Source organism: Pelophylax lessonae (assembly GCF_965119305.1).
Source record: "Pelophylax lessonae genome assembly, chromosome: 2".
Lineage (NCBI taxonomy): Eukaryota > Metazoa > Chordata > Amphibia > Anura > Ranidae > Pelophylax > Pelophylax lessonae.
Window position 1 is genome coordinate 165,476,633 of NC_138769.1, and position 22,044 is coordinate 165,498,676.

At 44.9% G+C, this 22,044-nt stretch overlaps 1 protein-coding gene across 6 annotated transcripts in view; it reads left to right on the plus strand.

The window, feature by feature from the left end:
* The window catches only part of TSPOAP1 (TSPO associated protein 1), a 432,345-nt gene that overhangs the window by 386,614 nt on the left and 23,687 nt on the right, over positions 1-22,044 (plus strand). For 5 of the 6 annotated variants that reach the window (XM_082245070.1, XM_082245071.1, XM_082245075.1 and 2 more), the window contains 2 exons: positions 306-407; positions 2,447-2,550. In XM_082245070.1, the coding sequence (XP_082101196.1) occupies positions 306-407; positions 2,447-2,550 (206 nt within the window). The remainder of the gene's footprint in view (positions 1-305; positions 408-2,446; positions 2,551-22,044) is intronic. The other variant, XM_082245072.1, reaches the window with a different exon arrangement.

The following is a 22,044-nucleotide window of genomic DNA, read 5'->3' on the forward strand; positions in this document are numbered from 1 at the left end:
ACGTAATTTCTAGTTATTTCTAGTGATTGTTTTCAACTGCTGTAAACAATGAATATTCATATATCACAATATTGCCTTTTTCTGTCCTTTGTGTTTATTTGCTGTATAGAGTATCAGATTATTTCATTTTGTGATGAGCAGTAAGCTACAGTATAGTGAAATGCTATGAACACCATCACATACATTTCTGTGGCTGACTGCTTTTTTAATAGTGCCATGTTTGTAGCTTGTCTTGCTTCTGCTGTAAAAATTTGCTTATTCTCCACTGCCTTTTGTTTGTGCTGCTTCTTTCTTTTCTCTTAAAGAAACCAGCGCTTTTTCTCCTCCTCTTCCTTCTCCTCCTCTTCCTATTGCACCTCCTGGCCGCTGTACCATTCCTCCTCCAAAACCCAGACGCTCGAAAAAAGGTCTGTCTTCCCTTGTGCTGCACATTGTTCATTGTATGCTTTGCATAGCTGTTGATATGCTCTTTACTGCAACATAGAATGTGTGAGGTAGGGTGAAAGGGATTTATTTAATTGGAAGGAATGTTTAATCGGTATAAAATAAATAAATAGGACTGTTGTCTGAGTACACAAGTCAAGCAGTACATCTTTGAATTTGAATTATGGTCAGATTGAAAAATTACATAGCATATAGGGCGCCCATCCCAATAAGTCATATCATGGTTTTTGAGGTATCTGCTGGAACATTTTGTAAGCACCTTTTGATCCTACCAGTAGAACTAGTGGTTAGGCACATCCTTTGGAAGGATGATAGTGCACTTCTTTCTGCAGCAAATTTACTGCAGAGTTTTTACCCTTCCTGCTGCTGTAGCTTCTTAGATGTAGGTGCAATTGATAGCCCTATCCATATATAACCACATGGAGTTCTGCCTACAGCCCTTTTGTGTGTGCATGGCCCATTGGGGTTCCTTCCCTTCATTTCCTGTCCAATAGCCCCAACAGAAAGTGTGGATATCCCTGGTTGTCACCAGAACTGGTGTCTCCATTTAGAAGTTTTTCCCTCTATACCTGTTCTAGTGACAAATTGGGGAGTTTCACTCTCGGGAACAACGGTCACCAGAACAAATGGAGAAGGTAAATCTCCCTAACAGGGATACAGACCGCAATCTCAAGCTGACAGGTGTTTTAATCCATCTCTACTATATCCAAAGCTTAAAACATTTTGTCCTTAGTTATATCAGGAATCACTTCTTAGAGAGGCTGACAAGAGCTGTCCCCCATGTAAACTAAGGACTTGGTGGCTATTACTTCTTAGTGATTTAGTGCCTGGTATGTAAAGCTGGTTTTGTTGTGTAGGAAACAGAGTTAAACTCAATAAAAGGTCTTTTGAACTGTTCCTAGTGATTCATAACTTTGTCATTGAGTGACTTAACTTTTTGCTGCATTCTTGCAGGGCCTGTGTAGCCAGGTAGCTAATATGATTAGGCCACTGAGAACTCTTTATTGAATAAGGCTGCATATATCTAGGACACTCTGTGATTTGTGCAAATACCACTTGGCCAAACAGTATTTGTGGAAGATTTAATCAGCCACGGTTGAATTTTTCTAGCCAGGTGCTGTGATTTGCCAGAAAAATGTCAGCATTGGATAGTTGCAATTTTTCATACTAGTTTGTGTGTGAGGCCCTCACTCATGCGCAAAAGCACCACCTATACTGTAAAGCTGGCACTTGTCTTTACATTTTGGGATTGGCCCTGTCAGCATTGCCCTAGGTGACAGAGGGTATAGTCAGTACGCTGGTAGGATGTTAAGGGGTACAAAATTGGTGCCTTTAGCTACCTGCATAATGCTTCCACTAAACTATTGCTTCATTAAGCATTGATTTCCATTCAGCCATTTAGCTTTTGGCCTCACCATCAGGGAAGAGACAGGATGATGTGGGAGACTGTAGAGTAGTATGATGAATAGGCAATTTCGGTTTGAAAGGCCACTTTCATGGCCAATGTTGGTATTACTGAAATACCAACATTGGTTCAGTGGCAATACTCGGTATTACCGAAAATGTCTAGATCATCTAGTCTGCATAGCCATTTTGTAAAACATATTTTCTGTACATCTAAGGGAGATGTCTCTGTTGTATTCATTTTACTATGTTATATGCAAATCAATAACAGGAAGTCACTGCTGCCACCTAATGAATAATAAATGATCAATGGTTTCAGAAGTTAACATTTTGGTTTATTTGAGGGGTTGTTTTTTTGTTTGTCTGTTTTTTTTTTTCTTTCTACAGTACTACTGACTTCTGCATCAGCAGAAAATAATGTAGCAGGTGAGTAGAAAAAAAATTGTTTTGTAGGAAATTTCTGCTTGTTCAAATATATGCAAAAAAAATTATAAACAATCATATGGATTGTATGTTTGTAATTATGTAAGATCACGTTAGCGAATTGGTATTCACTAACATGTTAGTGAATCTGATATATTTGTGATTCTCCCCTTAGATAAGCATTTGAAAACCAGCAAATCTGACTCAAGTATCTCCAGAAAAATGGTGGCTATGTTTGATTATAACCCTAGAGAAAGTTCTCCAAATATGGATGTGGAGGTATGGATTATGTGCTTTAATGTAATATATTTCATTTTCTGCAGTGTTGTAAATGTAATCATCTATAATGTTCAGCCCTTTTTCCCTCTGCTTAAGGCTAAAATTCAAGTGTGGTCCAAATTGCCCTTGGGAGTGATAGGTAGAGTCAACTTAATTAAAATGGTTCTCCTTCCCAAAGTACTCTACGTTGTGTGGCACTCTACCATTTATCTATCAAGTTTTTTAAGCAGATGGAATCATTCCTTAAAGCTTTCGTTTGGGGTTCTAACCGGCATAACATTTCCTTGCGCAAGCTTAAGAATCTTACAAACCTGGGGGGGGGTGGCCCTACCGGACTTCAATCTGTATTACATAGCGGCGCAGTTGTCTCAGTTATTCCATATAGATGAGACAGATAGGGAGCGTTTTCTGATTTTGCTGTGTCCTGGGTGGGCTCAACCTCTCGGGGATCCCTTACTCGTCATCCTTAGGGGTGTCAGAGGCTTGGAGGAGCCCCTATGCCCTAGATCCATCTTGTACCATTATAGCTGAATCTGGGAGGTGGTAGCGGACAAGCTCCAGTGCCCCCCGTTCCACACCCTCACACCCCTGTGGCGCAATGGTGCCTTGCGGGAGTTCCTCTACATCCTCGAACCCTCCGTGTGGTGCGGGAGTGGTATTTTTCTCCTTAGCCATATCTCCACGACTGCTGGCCTGAAATCCTTCGAGACCCTGAGGGAACAGTTTTCCCTCCCTGCCCCCATGCACTACAGGTATTTGCAGCTGTCCCACGCCTATAGATCTCAATTCCCTGACGGACCACCAGGACTAGAGCCGATTACTACCCTCGAGATTGTTAAATGTACAGAACCCAGCCACCTCATTTCCATATTCTACTCCGAGCTCCACACACCCTCTCCCACCACTGTGGCGTATGCTCTCAAGACTCGCTGGGAGCGGAGTGTGGGGGCTATAGAGGACGAGGAGTGGGAGGATGCCCTGGAGACAAGTCGTTGTGTGTCGCCGAAGCTGTCGGACTGCTTGACCCAGACCTTTATACTCCACCAGGCCTATCTCACCCCCCTTAGACTGACGAAATATAACCCCAACCTGGTCCCCTCTTGCCCTATGTGTGGAGACCCTGAGGCCTCCTTTTTTCATCTACTATGGAGCTGTCCCCAACTGCAGGTTCTCTGGCGACAGATTGTCACTTTCCTCCATGACAAAATGGGATCTCCTCTACAGCTCTCCCCTAAGGCGTGCCTCCTGGGGGTTTACCCGGATGCAGAGATGCCCAAATCCACTATAATATTCCTTCAGGAAACATTGTTTGTTGCACGTAAACTGATAGCCAGACAGTGGATGAGGACCACTCCCCCTACTTTTGGGCTCTGGATTAAAGAAATAAACAGTATCCTCCCTTTTCATAAAATTCTATACAAACACAGGGGATGTCTTCAAAAGTTCAACAAGATCTGGGACAGATGAGTGCAATGTCCGGATACGGGCCAGTAGCACTGTATATTACCGTCCCCTGATGGTCATGTCCACTATTGTTCATATAACCGACTGCATGTTGCTCAGCTATTTTCCTGCCCTATGTGCTTGTACAGTTTTTCTATGTTCTATTGGTTATTTTTTTGTACCTTTGCAAAATGAGAACAAGGAAAAAATTTCAGTGTATATTTTATTTTTGTATTGTACCAAACTTTCAATAAAACTCACGGTTTTCAAAAAAAAAAATGTAATCATCTATCAGCATAATACACTGACATCAAGAAGGAAAGCTACAAAACACTGTTACAGCAAAGTTTGCTATACAATATATTACCCGATGTCAAGTTGACACTTTTTGTTAACCAGGTTTTTCAACACTGATAATTTGGCTTATCCCTAACACCCTAAGTGCCTAACTTAAAGTGGTTATTAACCTACTTTTACTACTTCACATAATTCTCTCTGTTTCCGAATAATGACCAGTGCTCCTGTCTCTGTGTCTTATTAAAAAAAAATATCGCCTTTACCGTATTTCAGAGCGATTCCCAGTGATCACATGACCGGCCGCCTCTCTCCTCTCCCCGTCTGATAGATGCAGGGGGTGGGGCTGAGATTCCTCAGCTGACATCCGGTGGGGTGAGAGGAGCAGAGAGCCGGTGAGAGGAGCAGAGAGCCAGCTAGGTCAGCCACGACATAGCCCTACTGGACTGGGGCTGGCCTGCTAGTTAAACGCCTCACAAGGTTGCATACGACCGGGTCTCAGCCCGAGTCGCAGCATTCCTTATGGCTGACAGCCCTCCCATTTCGATGGAGAGGGGTTCTGTTTGAAGCGGTGCCTGCCTGGTTCCTGGTATGGTGAGTAGCTGTCCCCCCTCTCCCCCTGGAGGGTTTTGGGTGGACGTGGGCACCTCCTTGGGACGGTCAGACTTCCCGCAGGCCCCCCCCCTTTGCTGAGTTTCTCATCCTGCCCCCTCCCCTTCCACATATGCTGGGGCTGTTTGGGTGTTCTGGCCACTTTCCTGGGTTGGGGGCAGGGCGCTGTTTGGGGATGGGTGCCAGAGGGGTGTGCCGTTGGCGGCCAGACATTCGACTGTGCTCCTACCAGGGCCCCCCTCGTCCTGCCCAGATCTGTTCTTGAGGCCTGGTCTCCCAATCCTGGGTTCCTGTATGCCTCATGGTGCGGCACAGAGCGCCATTTTGTTGTAGCCTGTGTGTTCTATACACGGCGGCCATTTTTGTGTAGTCTGGTGGCCATTTTTCTGTGGTTTGCCATTAACAATAACGGTGGCCAATGACAGTGGAGCCCTGTGGGTGGCAATTTTGGCGGGTTGGAGCCCCTCTTCATCCCCTGGTGCTAACTCCTGGATAATTTTACTTCCTGATCGCCGCACGAGTAGTGCAAATTATTCTGGTGGCTGCAAATGCTTGTTCTCTGTGTTTGGTGTGTCTGGTGGGGTCCTCTCCCTCTCTGCTGAGGATCGCTTAGTGATTTGTGCCTGGCGACCAGGTGGTGCTGCCAGTGCGGTGGGGGTTGTCCCTTAGCAGGGTTTTACACTTTTTGTGGGGTCCCCCTTGCTGACTTATGGAGTCTTTGGAGCACATTTCCCCACCTGATCCCCTCTCTGAGGCTGTGGGGACCCCCGGGTCCCAACCATCCATCCATGCACTGACGGCGGTCCTGAAGTCCCTTGTTTCCTGGGTGGAGTTGGCTTGTGGTCGACGGGCTAGCAAAAAGCGCCCCCGCCTTCCCCTGCCTCATCTGTCTCATCAGATCCTAATCTGATTCAGCCGCTGCGGACGTGGGTCACCCTGCTGGGTCTGCAGCCACGCACCTGAAATCCTGATAGTGAGGATGATTCCTCCATGTCTGTGACCGTGCTCGAAAAGACATTGGTGGATGCACTGATTGTATCTGTGCATGACACCCTGAAGATGGAGGACGCAGCTGAAGCTGCGACGGAGGCACAGATACCCTTTGGCACTCTCAAGCCATCCAGAGTGGCAAAGGTGTTTCCTTTCCTTGCCTATTTAGACAGAATTGTTGCCATAGAGTGGGGACAACCAAAGCGTCCCTATGGGGTCCCTAAGCGCTTTACTAGGAGTTACCCCTATGAGGAGTCCCTTCTTGAGAAGTGGACTGTGCCACCGGTGGTCGACCCTCCGGTTTCCAGATTAAACAAGGCAACCATGATTCTGGTTGAAGATTCCCCGGCCTTTAACCACTTAAGCCCCGGAAGATTTTACCCCCTTCCTGACCAGGGGATATTTTGCGATTCGGCACTGCGTGACTTTAACGGACAATTGCACGGTCGTGCGACGCTGTACCTTAACGAATTTGACGTCCTTTTTTTTTGATCACGCGCTATAAACAAAAAAAGAGCTTCAATTTTGCAAAAATAACAATATTTTTCAAATTTTTTTATATGAAATTCCCCCCAAAAAAAAAAATAAAAATCAAAATCAAAATTTTTTAAAATTTTCGGCCAATTTGTTTTATGCTACATATGTTTGGTAAAAAAAATCGCAAAAAGCGTATTTTGATTGGTTTGCGCAAAAGTTATCGTGTTTACTAACAAAGGGAAAGATTTTTGTCATTTTTGTTGTTTTTTTTTTTAACGCGTAATGGCGGCGATCTGCGATTTTTTTTTTTGCGGTACTGCGACATTGGGGCAGACAGATCGGACCCTTGACTGACATTTGTGACACTTTTGGGGTTACCAGTGACATTTCTACAGTAATCAGTGCTATACATATGCTCTGTTACTGTAAAAATACACTGGTTGTGAAGGGGTTAACTTTATTTGGGAGGGAGGGGCTGTGTGTATCCCTAGGGGCGTGCTTTCTACTGTGATTGGCTGTGGCTTGAGCTGTAAGGACACTGATCAACGGATCTACATACTAGATCCGTTTGATCAGTGTCTTTACAGCGAGGAGAATGACAGGTGGCTTGTTTACACAAGCTGCCTGACATTCTCCCTCTCCCCCGCCAATCGCCGAGTGACCGGCGGACATCGGGTCCGCTGGTCACACGCGCGGGGGGGTCCGTGACCACGCGGGAGCGGGAGCGCGCCTCCGGGGGCGCGCGCTCGCTCCCTAGACCCTCACAAGCTAGTGACGTAGCCCTACGTCACTTTGCCTGTGAGGGGCTGACTGCCAACGTAGATCGGCGTTAGGCAGTCGGCAAGTGGTTAAGGATGCGGCTGATCGGAAGGTGGAGGCTGTGGCCCGCAATATGTAAACTCTGGCTGGTTCGGCAATGAGGCCGGTATTCACCATTGCCCTAGTGTCGCAAACTCTGACCGAGTGGGCTAAGCTCTTACGCTGTGACCTGAAGGGGGAATAGCTACCCCCAGCTGGTCCATGGGCTGCAGTTTATCTGTCATGCCTCTTTGGATGGGGCTCCCCTGATGGCTCGTCTCTGTTTTGGCAGTGGTACTTCGGCGTGTCTTGGCTCAAGTACTGCTCTGCGGATCAGACTTCAAAAAAGGCTTTGACTGATCTTCCTTTCCAAGGAGATCGCCTGTTTGGATCTACCCTGGATTATGACATTAAAGGTCTCACGGGGCAGGGGGGGGGGGGGGGGAGTGATTTTCTTCCGCAGGTTACTAAGGGCAAGGAACCTCGTCATACTTGTGGGCTTCCTTCTCAGCTCATAAGAAGTCCTGAGAAGGGCTTGAACCTTTTAGGGCCTCTTCAGGAGGATCCAAACAAACCTTGTCTGCCAAGCCAAGATTGGGCTTCACCAGACCCGTGGACAAAGCTCCTTTAGCATGAAGGTGCACCCTCACCCATATCGGGGGTGGGAGGACATCTTTGCTGGTTTCTGGATCTGTGGACTTCCCTGGTGCAAGACAAATGGGTCCACAAAGTCATTCGGTCCAGCTACAAGATCGTGTTTAGCTCTTGTTCCCTAGCAAGGTATTTTCCTTCCAACTTGCGCCTGTCCCCAGACAGGTGATTGTCTCGGTTCCGACTTCGGAACGTTTTCAGGGTTTTTACTCAAACCAATTAAATACAGTATATTGATCCTGTGAGCTACTATCTATGAAATTAAGTGACTTTAAGCTGCTAGCATTGTTCACACTCATGTGCCTACTAAATCAATACACAAATACTGCGCTATGTGAATGTTAAATGACTATAAAATCAGAATATAACAATATCAAAATAATATTAACCACTTTACGACCGGCGCACGACGATCTACGTCGGCACTCAGCCCCGGCCAGGCAAACTGACGTAGGCCTACGTCAGCACAATTTGCCGGCCCTGTGCGCGCTCCCGCGCGTCCCCGCCGCCGATGATGACTCGATTGGGTTCAGAACCGATCAGTCATCAGGTCCAGGCCAATCATTTTTGGTCTGGACCTGTTGATCGGTCCTGCCCAATCAGATCATCCTCTAAGCCTGTGAAATGTAAACACAGGCTTAGAGGAGATGTGCCCTCCCCCCACAACGGTCTTTTTGGATCCAGCGTGAGAGGAGAGCACATCTTACTGTGAGTACTGCACCAAGCACACCCACACACAGTTAGATAGGCACATTTCACCCCCGATCGCCCCCCCAATTAACCCCTACAGCACCTGACACAACACACACTATATACAGCATATAGCATATACCTATATACCTGTATAAGTGTGATTTGTGAACAGGTGTAGCCCTTGCGACCCCCCCTTTTCCACTCAAATTACCCCCCACCCCCCCCTAATAAAGATTTAACCCACTGATCTCCCCTGACCCCCCCCTGATCACCGCCGTTAACCCCTACACCCTCTGTCACATCAGCACTAATACAAACGCAATATACGGTGTTATTGTATTTTTGTATTAGTGTCATTGTGATCAGAATTAGCGCAGGCGACTAAGTTTCTGTCCCAAGAAGGTTTAGGGTCCCCGCCACCCGCCCAATAAAGATTTAAGCCCCTGACCCCCCCCTGATCACCCCTACACCCCCTGCCATAACACACACCGTATACAGTATATAGCATTTTGCTATATACCCGTATAAGTGTGATTTGTGGTCAGGTCTAGCGCTTGCGACCCCCCTTTTTCCACTTGAATTACCCGCCACCCCCCCCTAATAAAGATTTAAGCCCCTGATCCCACCTGATCCCCCCCCTGATCACCGCTAGTTAACCCCTACACCCTCTGTCACATCAGCACTAATACAAACGTAATATACTGTGTTTTTGTATTTTTGTATTAGTGTGATTGTGATCAGAATTAGCGCAGGCGACTAAGTTTGTGTCCCAAGGAGGTTTAGGGTCCCCGCCACCCGCCCAAAAAAGATTTAATCCCCTGATCCCCCCTACACCCCCTGCCACAACGCACACTGTATACAGTATATAGCATTTTCTATATACCCGTATAAGTGTGACTTGTGACCAGGTTTAGCGCTTGCCACCGTTCCTTTTATCCTTAGGATACCCGCCAGTCCCTTCCAATAAAGATTTAAACCCCTGATCCCCCCCTGATCACATCCCGTTAACCCCTACACCCTCTGTCACATTAGCACTAATACACACATAATATACTGTTTTTACTGTATTTTGTATTGGTGTCATTGTGACTTGAGGTTGCGCTAGCTAGCTAGTTTCTTTCCCAAAGGAGGTTTAGGGTCCCCGCCACCCCCCCCAGATCCCCAGCGCATAGTTTAGAAGTAACCCCTTGATTGCCACACACGCACGCACGCACCTACACTTCTATTTCTAGTATAGTGTTTGAACAGATCAATATCTGATCTGATCAGAACTATACTAGCGCCCCCATAGTTTAGGGTTCCCAAAACGCGGTGTTTGCACGATCAGTACTGATTCCGGCCAGCACCTGCGTTTAACCCTTTCACCCAGGCAAGTGTAGTAATCAATAGATTACTGTCACTTGCAAAAAAACACAAGACACAAAACCGCTGTGTTAGCAGAGTCAGGCCTGATCCCTGCTAGCATTAGCAGTTTTTTTTGTAGCGCTTGAAATAATCTTCGACAACCAGGTGCTTTTATTACCTGTGAGTCGCATCACTGTACGAGTAAATTTAGTTACCAAAATGACCAAACGTTCGTACAGGGATGAAGAGCTTCTCAGTTATATGCTGACCGAGTCATCTGATAGCGAAGGGGAAGCTACAATGACCGAATTAGTGTCAGTATATGAACCTGATGACGGCAGCGGCTCCCTGACAGATAGCTCCGACGACAGATGGGTCCCTGTTAGACCCAGGCGTACCCGACCCCATTCTGAAGTTGTTGTGATGCAGGAATCGCAGGGTGCTCGTATGGAGCAGAGTGTGGGTACTAGTGCCGCTCATCCTTCTGGCGACCTGGCAAGCGCCAGCGGCCTAGTACAACCTGGACCTAGTACAACCAGCACTGCAGTAAGACCTGGTGACGTGGCGAGTCCCCTAAGTGCAGTTGAAGCTGGTGCGGTGGCTAGCACAAGTAGTGGCCCGCGGCCATCGCGTATTCGAAGACAGGCCCGTAGAGCCCATAGTGCCCTCCCTGATGCGCTGGCATTTCCTAATTGGCAACCCACTGATACTACAGCGCCAGTACTTCCCCCATTCACCGCCCAACCTGGAATCCACGTGGAGACAGCTGGTTTTACGCCCCTGAACTTTTTTGAGCTGTTCTTCACGGAAGATCTTTACAGATCTATTGTGGATCAATCAAATTTATATGCACAACAGTTCATCGCCGCCAACCCAAATTCACACCTTGCCAGACAATTCGGCTGGAAACCTATAACGGTTTCCGAATTTAAGATCTTTCTGGGCCTTTCCCTTCACATGGGCATAACTAAACAGAGTGAATTGCGGCTATATTGGTCCACTAGCCCAGTTCACCATATGCGCATGTACTCTGCCTCTATGTCCAGGACGAGATACGAGCAAATTCTGTGATTTATGCATTTCAGCGACAATGAACTCTGTCGTCCTCGGGGAGACCCTGCATACGATCGGCTCCACAAAATTCGGCCCCTCATAGACCACTTCAATCAGCGGTTTGCAGCCTTGTTTACCCCCGAACAAGTTGTCTGCGTTGACGAGTCCCTGATTAAATTTACTGGCCGCCTTGCTATGAAACGGTACCTCCCCAGCAAGCGTGCCAAGTACGGGGTCAAACTGTATAAATTGTGTGACAGGGCCACAGGCTATACAGTTAGTTTCCGGGTCTATGAGGGAAAAGATAGCTGTGTGGAACCCCCCAACTGCCCAGACTACATAGGGAGCAGCGGTAAGATCGTTTGGGACTTGGTGTCACCCTTATCCGGAAAGGGGTACCATTTGTACGTGGACAACTTTTATACAAGCGTGCCACTATTTAGTCACCTTCTCGATTTACAAATTGGCGCATGTGGCACCGTGCGACCTAATCGCCGGGGCTTCCCCCAACGGCTTGTAGATTCCCGTCTTAGTCGGGGGGCGAGAGCCTGCTTGAAAACGGACAAATTACTTGCGGTGAAGTGGAAGGATACACGGGATGTTTATGTTCTGTCCTCCCTTCACCCAGACACGACGATCCAAATTCCTACGGCAACTGGCGTTATGGAGAAACCCCTCTGTGTCCACGAATATAACCTTAACATGGGAGGGGTGGACCTTAACGACCAGCTTTTGGCGCCGTATTTAGTTGCCCGTAAAGCCAGACGCTGGTACAAAAAAGTGTCTGTTTACCTATACCAATTGGCTATGCTGAACGCCTTTGTCCTATACAGGGCGTCAGGACGAACTGGATCTTTCCGGGAATTCCAGGAAGAGATCATCCTTGCCTACCTGTACCCAGGAGGCATGCCTGCCCAACTTCCCCTTCCAGATGCAGTGAGCCGGCTGCATGAGAGGCATTTTTCACATGTCCTCCCGAGTACCCCTACCCAAAGATGGCCCCAAAGAAGATGTCGTGTCTGTAGCAAGCGCGGATTTAGGCGTGACACCCGTTATTATTGTCCCAAATGTCCTGACCAACCTGGTCTCTGCATCGGGGAATGTTTCGAGCGCTACCATACACTAGTGGATTATTAGCGTAGGGTACAGCACGACACAGTGTAGGGCACATAAACACAGGGTCTCGAAGGATGTTGGATGTCCATCGACATTTTGAGAGACCCAAGCTGGAAGAGAAGATCGCAGATGATCCTAGTCCCTCCCAAATCAAGAAGTAAAGGAACAGTTAGAAAGAAAAATAAAAGGATCCAAAAACTGTTGTGGTGTCAGTAATTTTATATGTCCTTCTACTCCTTCCTACTATACTTTTTTTCAATGTCCTTTGTTTGTTTTTTCATTCTTTTGTGACCTGTTTCTCTTGCAGGTCCCTCGTCAGCTACCACGCATTGATTTTATATATTCTGACACAAACAGCGTTTGCGCTCAGCATATATGGATACCTTTGCTGATAGCAGCTGTGGTGATTTTCTGATTTCAGCACTGCAGTTAAAATCCTATTTTGGTATACGTGGATAGCGCCGTGTATACCCATCATTAAATTCAGTGGGTGGTTGTTTGGGCGGTTAATGATGAAGATCCAAAAACTGTTGTTGTCAGTCATTTTATATGTCCTTCTACTCCTTCCTACTATACTTTTTTTCAATGTCCTTTGTTTGTTTTTTCATTCTTTTGTGACCTGTTTCTCTTGCAGGTCCCTCGTCGGCTACCACGCATTGATTTTATATATTCTGACACAAACAGCGTTTGCGCTCAGCATATATGGATACCTTTGCTGATAGCAGCTGTGGTGATTTTCTGATTTCAGCACTGCAGTTAAAATCCTATTTTGGTATACGTGGATAGCGCCGTGTATACCCATCATTAAATTCAGTGGGTGGTTGTTTGGGCGGTTAATGATGAAGATCCAAAAACTGTTTTTGTCAGTCATTTTATATGTCCTTCTACTCCTTCCTACTATACTTTTTTTCAATGTCCTTTGTTTGTTTTTTCATTCTTTTGTGACCTGTTTCTCTTGCAGGTCCCTCGTCGGCTACCACGCATTGATTTTATATATTCTGACACAAACAGCGTTTGCGCTCAGCATATATGGATACCTTTGCTGATAGCAGCTGTGGTGATTTTCTGATTTCAGCACTGCAGTTAAAATCCTATTTTGGTATACGTGGATAGTGTCGTGTATACCCATCATTAAATTCAGTGGGTGGTTGTTTGGGCGGTTAATGATGAGTAATACTACGCATTATTCCTGTGCTGATTTCTGATAGGTTCTCTTTTTTTCCGTTCAGCCCACAGGCTGCATGAAAAAAAAAAAAACCTATATGCCAAACAAGGACCAGCAATGTACTGGTACGTTGCTGGACTTTGAGTGGTTATACCAGGATGATGCCTGCAGATTTAGGCATCATCTTGGTATCGTTTTTTACAGCCAGCGGTCGGCTTACATGTAAAAGCAATTCTAGCAGGTAATTGGCCGCTAGACTGCTTTTACATGCAGTGGGAGGGGCCTCCCCCCCCCCACCGCCGCCTTCCGCAGCCTTCCATGGTTTTTCTCGGGCTCTCCTGTCCCACCGGTTAACCCGAGAGTGCAGCCGGTGGTTCAATTATCTAACCATAGAGCTAATTGGAGATGAGAATGGCTCCAATCATCTCTATGGCCTAAGATGCCGGAGGCTACGAGCATTTTATGACTTCTGTTTCGCCAGAAATAAACAGGGCCATTGGGAAATTGGGAAAGTATTTTATCACACCAATTTTGGTGTGGTCAGATGCGTTAAGGTCAGAGGAGAGATCTAGAGTCTAAAAGACCCCAATTTTTTAAAAAAAGAGTACCTGTCACTATAGATTGCTATCATAGGGGATATTTAAATTCACTATGATAACAATAAAAATGATTTAAAAAAAAAAAAATTAAAGGAAAGGTGTCAAAATAACATAAAAAAGCAAAAGAAAAAAGAAAAAAAAAAAAAAAAAATTGAGCCCCCCCCCTTACCCCCGGTGCTTGCGCGCAATGGCGCACGCAAGCGGTGGTCTAGTGTCATATGTAAACCACAATTGCAGCATGCATGTGAGGTATCGCCGCGATCGCCAGATCGAGTGCAGTAATTCTTGCAGTAGACCTCCTCTGTAAGTCTAAAGTGGTAACCTGTAGAGACTTTTAAAGGTTTTCAAAAATGTACATACGTTTTTGTCGCTGCGCAGGCATGCGTAATTTTTAAAGCATGTCATGTTAGGTGTCTATGAACTCGGCATAAGATCATCTTTTAAATTTTACCAAAAAAATTGGAATTATATAGTGTATTTGTGCAATAAATTAAAAAAAAATGTATTTTTTTCGCAAAAATTGCGTTTGGAAAATCTGTGCGCAAATACCGTGTGACAAAAAAATTTGCAACATCCACCATTTTATTCTATAGGGCCTCTGCTTTAAAAAAATATATAATGTTTGGGGGTTCAAAGTAATTTTCTAGTAAAAAAAAAATATTTTTTCATGTAAACAAAAAGGCACAGAAAAGGCTTGGTTTTCAAGTGGTTAGAAGAGTGGGTGATGTGTGGATAAGATTGAGTATAAAATGCCGGAACTGTTCAAACACCCCCCTAATGACCCCTTTTTGAAAAGTAGACACCCAAAGCTTTTTTCTGAGAGGCATGGTGAGTCCATGGAGTATTTTATATTTTGCCACAAGTTTCGGGAAAATTATTTTTTTTTTTTTTTTTGTTGTTTTTTTACAGAAAGTTGTCACTAAATGATATATTGCTCATGCATGCCATGGGAATATGTGAAATGACACCCCAAAATACATTCTTTTGCTTCTCCTGAGTACAGGGATACCACATGTGTGAGACTTTTTGGGAGCCTAGCTGTGTACGCGCCCCCGAAAACCAATCCACATCTTCAGGTTTTCTAATGGCGTAAATTGCTGATTTTACCCCTGACTACCTGTCACAGTTTCAGAGGCCCTGAAATTTCAAGATGGCACAAAACCCCCCCAAATGACCCCATTTTGCAAAGTAGACACTCCAAGCTACTGGCTGAGAAGTATGGTGAGTCCATGGAATAGTTTATATTTTGCCACAAGTTTCGAGGAAAAAAATTTTTTTTATTTTTTTTTATTTTTTTACACAAAGTTGTCAGTAAATGATATATTGCTCACACAGGCCATGGGTATATGTGAAATGACACCCCAAAATACATTTTGCTGCTTCTCCTGAGTACAATGATACCCCATGTGTGAGACTTTTTGCCAGTCTAGCCGCGTACAGGACCCGGAAAACCAATGCGCACCTTTAGGCTTTCTAAGGGCGTAAATTGTTGATCTCACTCCTTACTACCTATCACAGTTTTGAAGTCCATAAAAAGCCAAGATTGTACAAACCCCCCCCAAATGACCCCATTTTGCAAAGTAGACACTCCAATCTATTTGCTGAGAGGCATGGTGAGTATTTTGCAGCTCTAATTTTTTTTGGAAAATGAAGAAAAAACAGGAAAATGCATTTTTTTTCCTCTTTTTTCAATTTCCAAAACTTTGTGACAAAAAGTGAGATCTGCAAAACACTCAACATGCCTCTCTGCAAATAGCTCAGGGTGTCTACTTTCCGAAAAGGGGTCATTTGGGGGGGGTTGTGCTGTCTTGGCATTTCATGGCCTCCAAAACTGTGATAGGTAGTCAGGAGTGAAATCAACAATTTACGCCCTTGGAAAGCCTGAAGGCGATGATTGGTTTTCGGGGTCCTGTACTCGGCTAGACTGCAAAAAAGTCTCACACATGGGGTATCCCTATACTCAGGAGAAGCAGCAGAATGTATTTTGGGGTGTCAGTTCACATATACCCATGGCATGTGTGAGCAATATATCATTTACTGACAACTTTGTGTAAAAAAAAAAAAATATATATATATATATTTCCCGGAACTTGTGGCAAAATATAAAATATTCCATGGACACACCATGCCTCTCAGCAAATAGCTTGGGGTGTCTACTTTCCAAAATGGGGTCATTTGGGGGGGTTTTGTGCTATCTTGGACTTTTAGGGCCTCCGAAACTGTGATAGGTAGTCAGGAGTGAAATCAACAATTTACGCCCTTGGAAAGCCTGAAAGTGGGGACTGGTTTTCGGGGACCTGTACTCGGCTAGACTGCAAAAAAGTCTCACACATGGGGTATCCCTGTACTCAGGAGAAGCAGCAGAATGTATTTTGGGGTGTCATTTCACATATACCCATGGCATGTGTGAGCAATATTTCATTTACTGACAACTTTGTGAAAAAAAAAAAAAAAATATATATATATATATATTTCCCGGAACTTGTGGCAAAATATAAAATATTCCATGGACTCACCATGCCTCTCAGCAAATAGCTTGGGGTGTCTACTTTCCAAAATGGGGTCATTTGGGGGGGTTTTGTGCTATCTTGGAATTTTAGGGCCTCTGAAACTGTGATAGGTAGTCAGGAGTGAAATCAACAATTTACGCCCTTGGAAAGCCTGAAAGCGGGGACTGGTTTTCGGGGACCTGTACTCGGCTAGACTGCAAAAAAGTCTCACACATGGGGTATCCCTGTACTCAGGAGAAGCAGCAGAATGTATTTTGAGGTGTCATTTCACATATACCCATGGCATGTGTGAGCAATATTTCATTTACTGACAACTTTGTGAAAAAAAAAAATATATATATATATGTATTTCCCGGAACTTGTGGCAGAATATAAAATATTCCATGGACTCACCATGCCTCTCAGCAAATAGCTTGGGGTGTCTACTTTCCAAAATGGGGTCATTTGGGGGGGGTTTGTGCTATCTTGGAATTTTAGGGCCTCCGAAACTGTGACAGGTAGTGCAGAGGTGACATGCACAATTTACGCCATTAGAAAACCTGGGAGTGTTGATTGGTTTTCGCGGTCCTGTACACAGCTAGGCTCCCAAAAAGTCTCACACATGGGGCATCCCCATACTCAGGAGAAGTGGCAGAATGTATTTTGGGGTGTAATTTCACATATACCCATGTCATGTGTGAGAATTTTATCTTTTAGTGACAACGTTGTGTAAAAAAAAAAAAAAGAAAAAGAAAAAATTGTAATATTCCCAAAACTTGTGGTAAAATATAAAATATTCCATGGACTCACCATGCCTCTTAGCAAACAGCTTGGGGTGTCTACTTTCCAAAATGGGGTCATTTGGGGGGGTTTTGTGGTATCTTGACATTTCAGGGCCTCCTAAACCGTTAGAGGTAGTGAGAAAATGCAATGAAAAATGTACGCCCTTTGAAATTCTGATGGTGGGGATTTGTTTTTGTGGTCCCGTACACAGCTAGGCTCCCAAAAAGTCCCACATATGTGGTATCCCTGTACTCAGGAGAAGCAGCAGAATATATTTTGGGGTGTAATTACACATATACCCATGGCATGTGTGAGCAATATATCATTTCAATGACAACTTTGTGTAAAAAAAAAAAAAAATTTTTAGTCATTTTTCAAACACCTGTGACAAAAAAATGAAATATTCAATGAGCTCAACATGCCTCTCAGAACATTCCTTAGGATGTCTACTTTCCAAAAAGTGGTAGTTTGGGGGGGTTTTGTACTGCCCTGCCATTTTAGCACTTCATGAAATAAGATAGGCAGTCAAAAATTAAAGCTGCGTAAATTTCTGTATTTACACCATAGTTTGTAGACGCTATAACTTTTGGGCAAACCAATAAAAATACGCTCATTGAATTTTTTTTTGTCAAAGACATGTAGCTAAATATATTTTGGCCAAAAAAAAATACATAAATTGAGTATATTGGATATTTTTTAAAAGACAAAGTTGAAAATGTCATTTTTTTGCAAAATTTTCGCTCTTTTTTTATTAATATCGCAAAAAATAAAAAGCGCAGAGGTGATCAAATACCACCAAAAGAAAGCTCTGTTTGTGGGAAAAAAAGGACGTAAATTTCGTTTGGGTACCACATTGCATGACCGCACAATTGTCAGTTAAAGTCACGCAGTGCCGAGTCGTAAAATACCCCCTGGTCGGAATGGGGGTAAAATCTTCCGGGGCTTAAGTGGTTAAAAAGTGCATAAATATAGTGAAATATTGTCCAACATAAATGTGCAATCACCATATAACAACAAAAGAGTCCATGCAAAAGATTGCTTGCAATGAAAAGATAAAGAAAAAAAATCAAGAAAAACACACAGTGCTTGATCCGCCATGCAATTCCTTCTCAGTGCAAAAAACAATAATGTGCTCCCCTTGGCAGGAATATTCTCACCTGGGGTAATGTGATCACCGCGCTTAAGCGTGATCCAAACCAGCTTTTTAGCCCACTGTTGGCTATATCCAACTTCTCCAACCTCCTTCTAGGCTCCTCTCATTATAGATTGTAGTATCCCGATATATTGATTGAAAGATAAGAAAAGCCATTAGTGCTTATACCCTTTTAATAATTGCACTTATTGAAAAAAAATCACAGGGTACTTCCTCTTTACAGGGGCTTTCAGCGCACCAAACCAACACAAGCGTTCACAATACAAGGATACATCGTTTTTGGGATAGTCCAGTGTAAACAGCAGCCTCACAAACAGACCTCTAGTCTCCAGCTCCACGTTGGTTCCTAGTTGTCTTCACCGTCCTGGCCCCTCCCCTATGCGTATCGACACGGGGTCATGTGGCTTCCTCAGGGGGGAATTTAATCAATTTAAACACTATTGGTTTCTTGCACTGAGAAGGAATTGCATGGCGGATCAAGCACTGTGTGTTTTTCTTGATTTTTTTTCTTTTATATTTTGATTGCAAGCAATCATTTGCATGGACTCTTTCGTTGTTATATGGTGATTGCACATTTATGTTGGACAATATTTCACAATATGTTGGACAATTTTTCACAATTTTTACTCAAACCTGTTCACAGTCCCCAGGACGGAAGGCAAATCTTCAAGGTGCTAAACTGCTTTGTGCGGGTACAGAAGTTTGTAATGGAGTCCAGTAAAACGATGGTGGCATCCCCGCGTCAGGGGGATTTCCTTGCCTCTATTGGTATCAAGGGTGCCTACCTTTACATTCCAATATGTGCCAGTCACCAGTGTTTTCTCCGATTTGCTGTGGGAGAGGAGCATAATCAGTTTGTGGCTTTACCCTTTGGTCTCGCCTCTGCTCCTCGGATCTTTACAAAAGTGTTAGCCCTGGTGCTAGCTTTGCTATGCCAATGGGGGATTGCAGTACTGGGCTACTTGGACAATCTCCTTCTGCGAGCGGAGTATCTCTCTGTTCTGGTGGACAACCTGGGGATCACAATCCGGACTCTACGGGAGTTCGGCTGGATTCTGAACTTGCAGAAGTCTGCTCTGGTTTCGTCCACGAAGCTGGACTATCTGGGTCTGATTCTGGACTCGGCCTTCCTCTGGACAAACTCCAGAAATTGCAGGCTGCAGTTTGTCTCCTGCTGTCCAACAGATGGTCGTCCCTCTGGACATCCATGCGGGTGCTGGGCCTGATGGTGTCTACCTTCAAGGCGGTTCCATTTGCACAGTTCCATACAAGGTCCCTGCAAACTGAGATTCTGACCAAATGGGAAAAAACTCCCCAAGTCTCTGGAATATCAGATCAGGCTGAGTTGGGGGAACGTGGGAGTCCTTCCTCTTCCTTCCTTCCCCTTGTATTGGACAGTGGTCACCATGGATGCCAGCCTGTGCGGCTGGGGAGGCGTCCTCGGCAAACATTCTGCTCACGGGATCTGAACGCTGGAAGAGTCCAGACTCCTGATCAATGTTTTGGAACTCCGAGCGATCAGACTGTGTCTGGAACATTGGACAGGGTTGTCAGGTGCGCATTCATTTTTACAATGCCACAGCCGTGGCCTATGTTAATCATCAAGGGGCACAAGAAATGTCCTGGTGGCTCTGGAGGTAGCAGGCATTCTAAGGTGGGCAGAACAGTTCGTTCCAGCCCTCTCGGCAGTACACATTCCCGGGGTGCAAAATTGGCAGGCGGATTATCTCAGTCGGCAGGCGTTGGACCACAGGGAGTGATCCCTTCATCCAGAGAGTTTCATCAGCTGTGTCTCTGGTGGGGCACTCCCGAGGTGGATCTGTTGGCATCTCAGCAGAAACGTGCAGAGGTTTGTGGTTTGGTCAAGGGATCCTCTGGCAGCAGCCATGGACGCGCTGGTGGCCCCGTGGGGTCAGTATCCGCTTATTTAGGCCTTCCCTCCTCTCAAACTTCTGCCCAGACTTCTATGCAGGATCGAGGCAGATCAGATTCCGGTCGTCTTAGTGGTTCAGGTCTGGCCTTGCCGGACTTGGTACGCCGATCCGGTGCGGCTGGTCTCCGACGTTCCTTGGAAGTTTCCTCTCAGGGAGGATATTCGGTCCCAAGGACTAATCTTCCATCCTGCTTTACAGTCGCTGCCTTTGACGGCTTGGCTGTTGAACATTAGGTGCTGAAGGTCGGTGATCCCTACCCTGTTGAAAGCTAGCAAATCTACTTCTAGGAAGATCTGCCATAGTACGTGGAAGACGTACATTGCGTGGTGTTAGTTTCCTGTGGTTCCTCCTCGCTCCTTCTCGGTGGCTTGGACCTTAACCTTCCTTCAACCGGGGGTTGAACAGAAATTGTCCTTGAGTACCATCAAGGGCCAGGTGTCGGCTTTGGCAGTCTTCTTTTAACTACCTTTGGCCACACACTCCCTGGTGCGTACCTTTCTTTAGGATGTCCGACATTTGGTTCCTCCAGTGGGGGCTCCGTTGCAGCCTTGGCATCTTAAAGGGAAACTCCAGTCAAAAATGACATTTTTCCTATTAATAGTATGTTGAATACCTTTATCTTTTGATATTATTCGTTTTCTGCCTAGCTACTTTTGTAGCTTAGAAAGTCTTATCTAAGCTGGACAAACAGCTTCTTCCTATTCTTCACCGACAACACTATTTCCTGTTATCTGAATTTGATGAGCTGCATTTCATTTCCTGAAAAGGTTGTCGGTCTACTTAGACAGGCATGCCTAGACCTGCCCAGCCCCATCCCCATCCCCATCCCTCCTATCCTTCACCATGATCTCCTTCGGTCTTCATAACCTTGTTTAGGAGAGCAGCTTCCCCTGAAAAAGAGAGAAGGGGGGGGGGTCATGTGACCGGTACACTATATGAAAGAAATAAGGTACAAAAACATTTGTGAAAGTTTAGAAGGATACAGATCCATTTCTATTCCTCATTACATATGAGTAATGAGTTTTAGGCTCTGTTTCCACTAGTGCGACTTGTCATGCAACTTTGGACACATTGTCGCAGGACAAGTCACAGCCCATTTCTTTCAATGGCACCCGTTCCCATCTATGCCACTTTGAAAATCAGTGACTTTGAAAAGGTGCCTGCACTACCTTTATGTGACTTTGATCCGGAGAGTTTGAAGTTGGATCAAAACTGCATTTAAAATCGCACTCTAAATTGCACAAATTAGGAGTCACACTAGTGGAAACATAGCTGCTAGGCTAGAGTGTGACTATGGAGTGCAACTTTGGTCCAAGTTTACACTCTCTGGATCAAAGTCGCATCAAAAGTTGCATCAAAGTAGTGGAGTTACCTTTTCAAAGTCGCTGATTTTCAAAGTTGCATAGATTGGAACGGTTGTCATTAATTGCACTAGTGAAAACGGAGCTTAAATCCCTTTTCACACTTGTTGCACAATTTTACTGCAATTATTTTTGCCACGATTTTGACTGGACTTGAAGCAACGCCTATGTCTTTGAACCTCAACAAAGTTTGTCTAATCGTGTGTGTCTAGATGTAGGTAGCCATCGTCCCAAAATAATGTACAAAACAGGAATTCCCCTCAGATTGCGGGACTATAAGGGTGACCTTAACATTTAATAATAGATACAACCATGTATAAAAACATATTTTTATTACTTGAACATATAAAACTATGTCAATGACAGACATATGTGTACAGGTGAAAAATATAACCTGATAAAAAGAATCACGGCTAATAATAATGAGACAAACAATCAAAGAGACTTGATGAATATATGATTTCCAGGGAAGACCCAACGCTTTTCGGGCGTGGCCTTCTTCAGGGGTCTGCTGGAATCATTAAATCCATATCATCAGA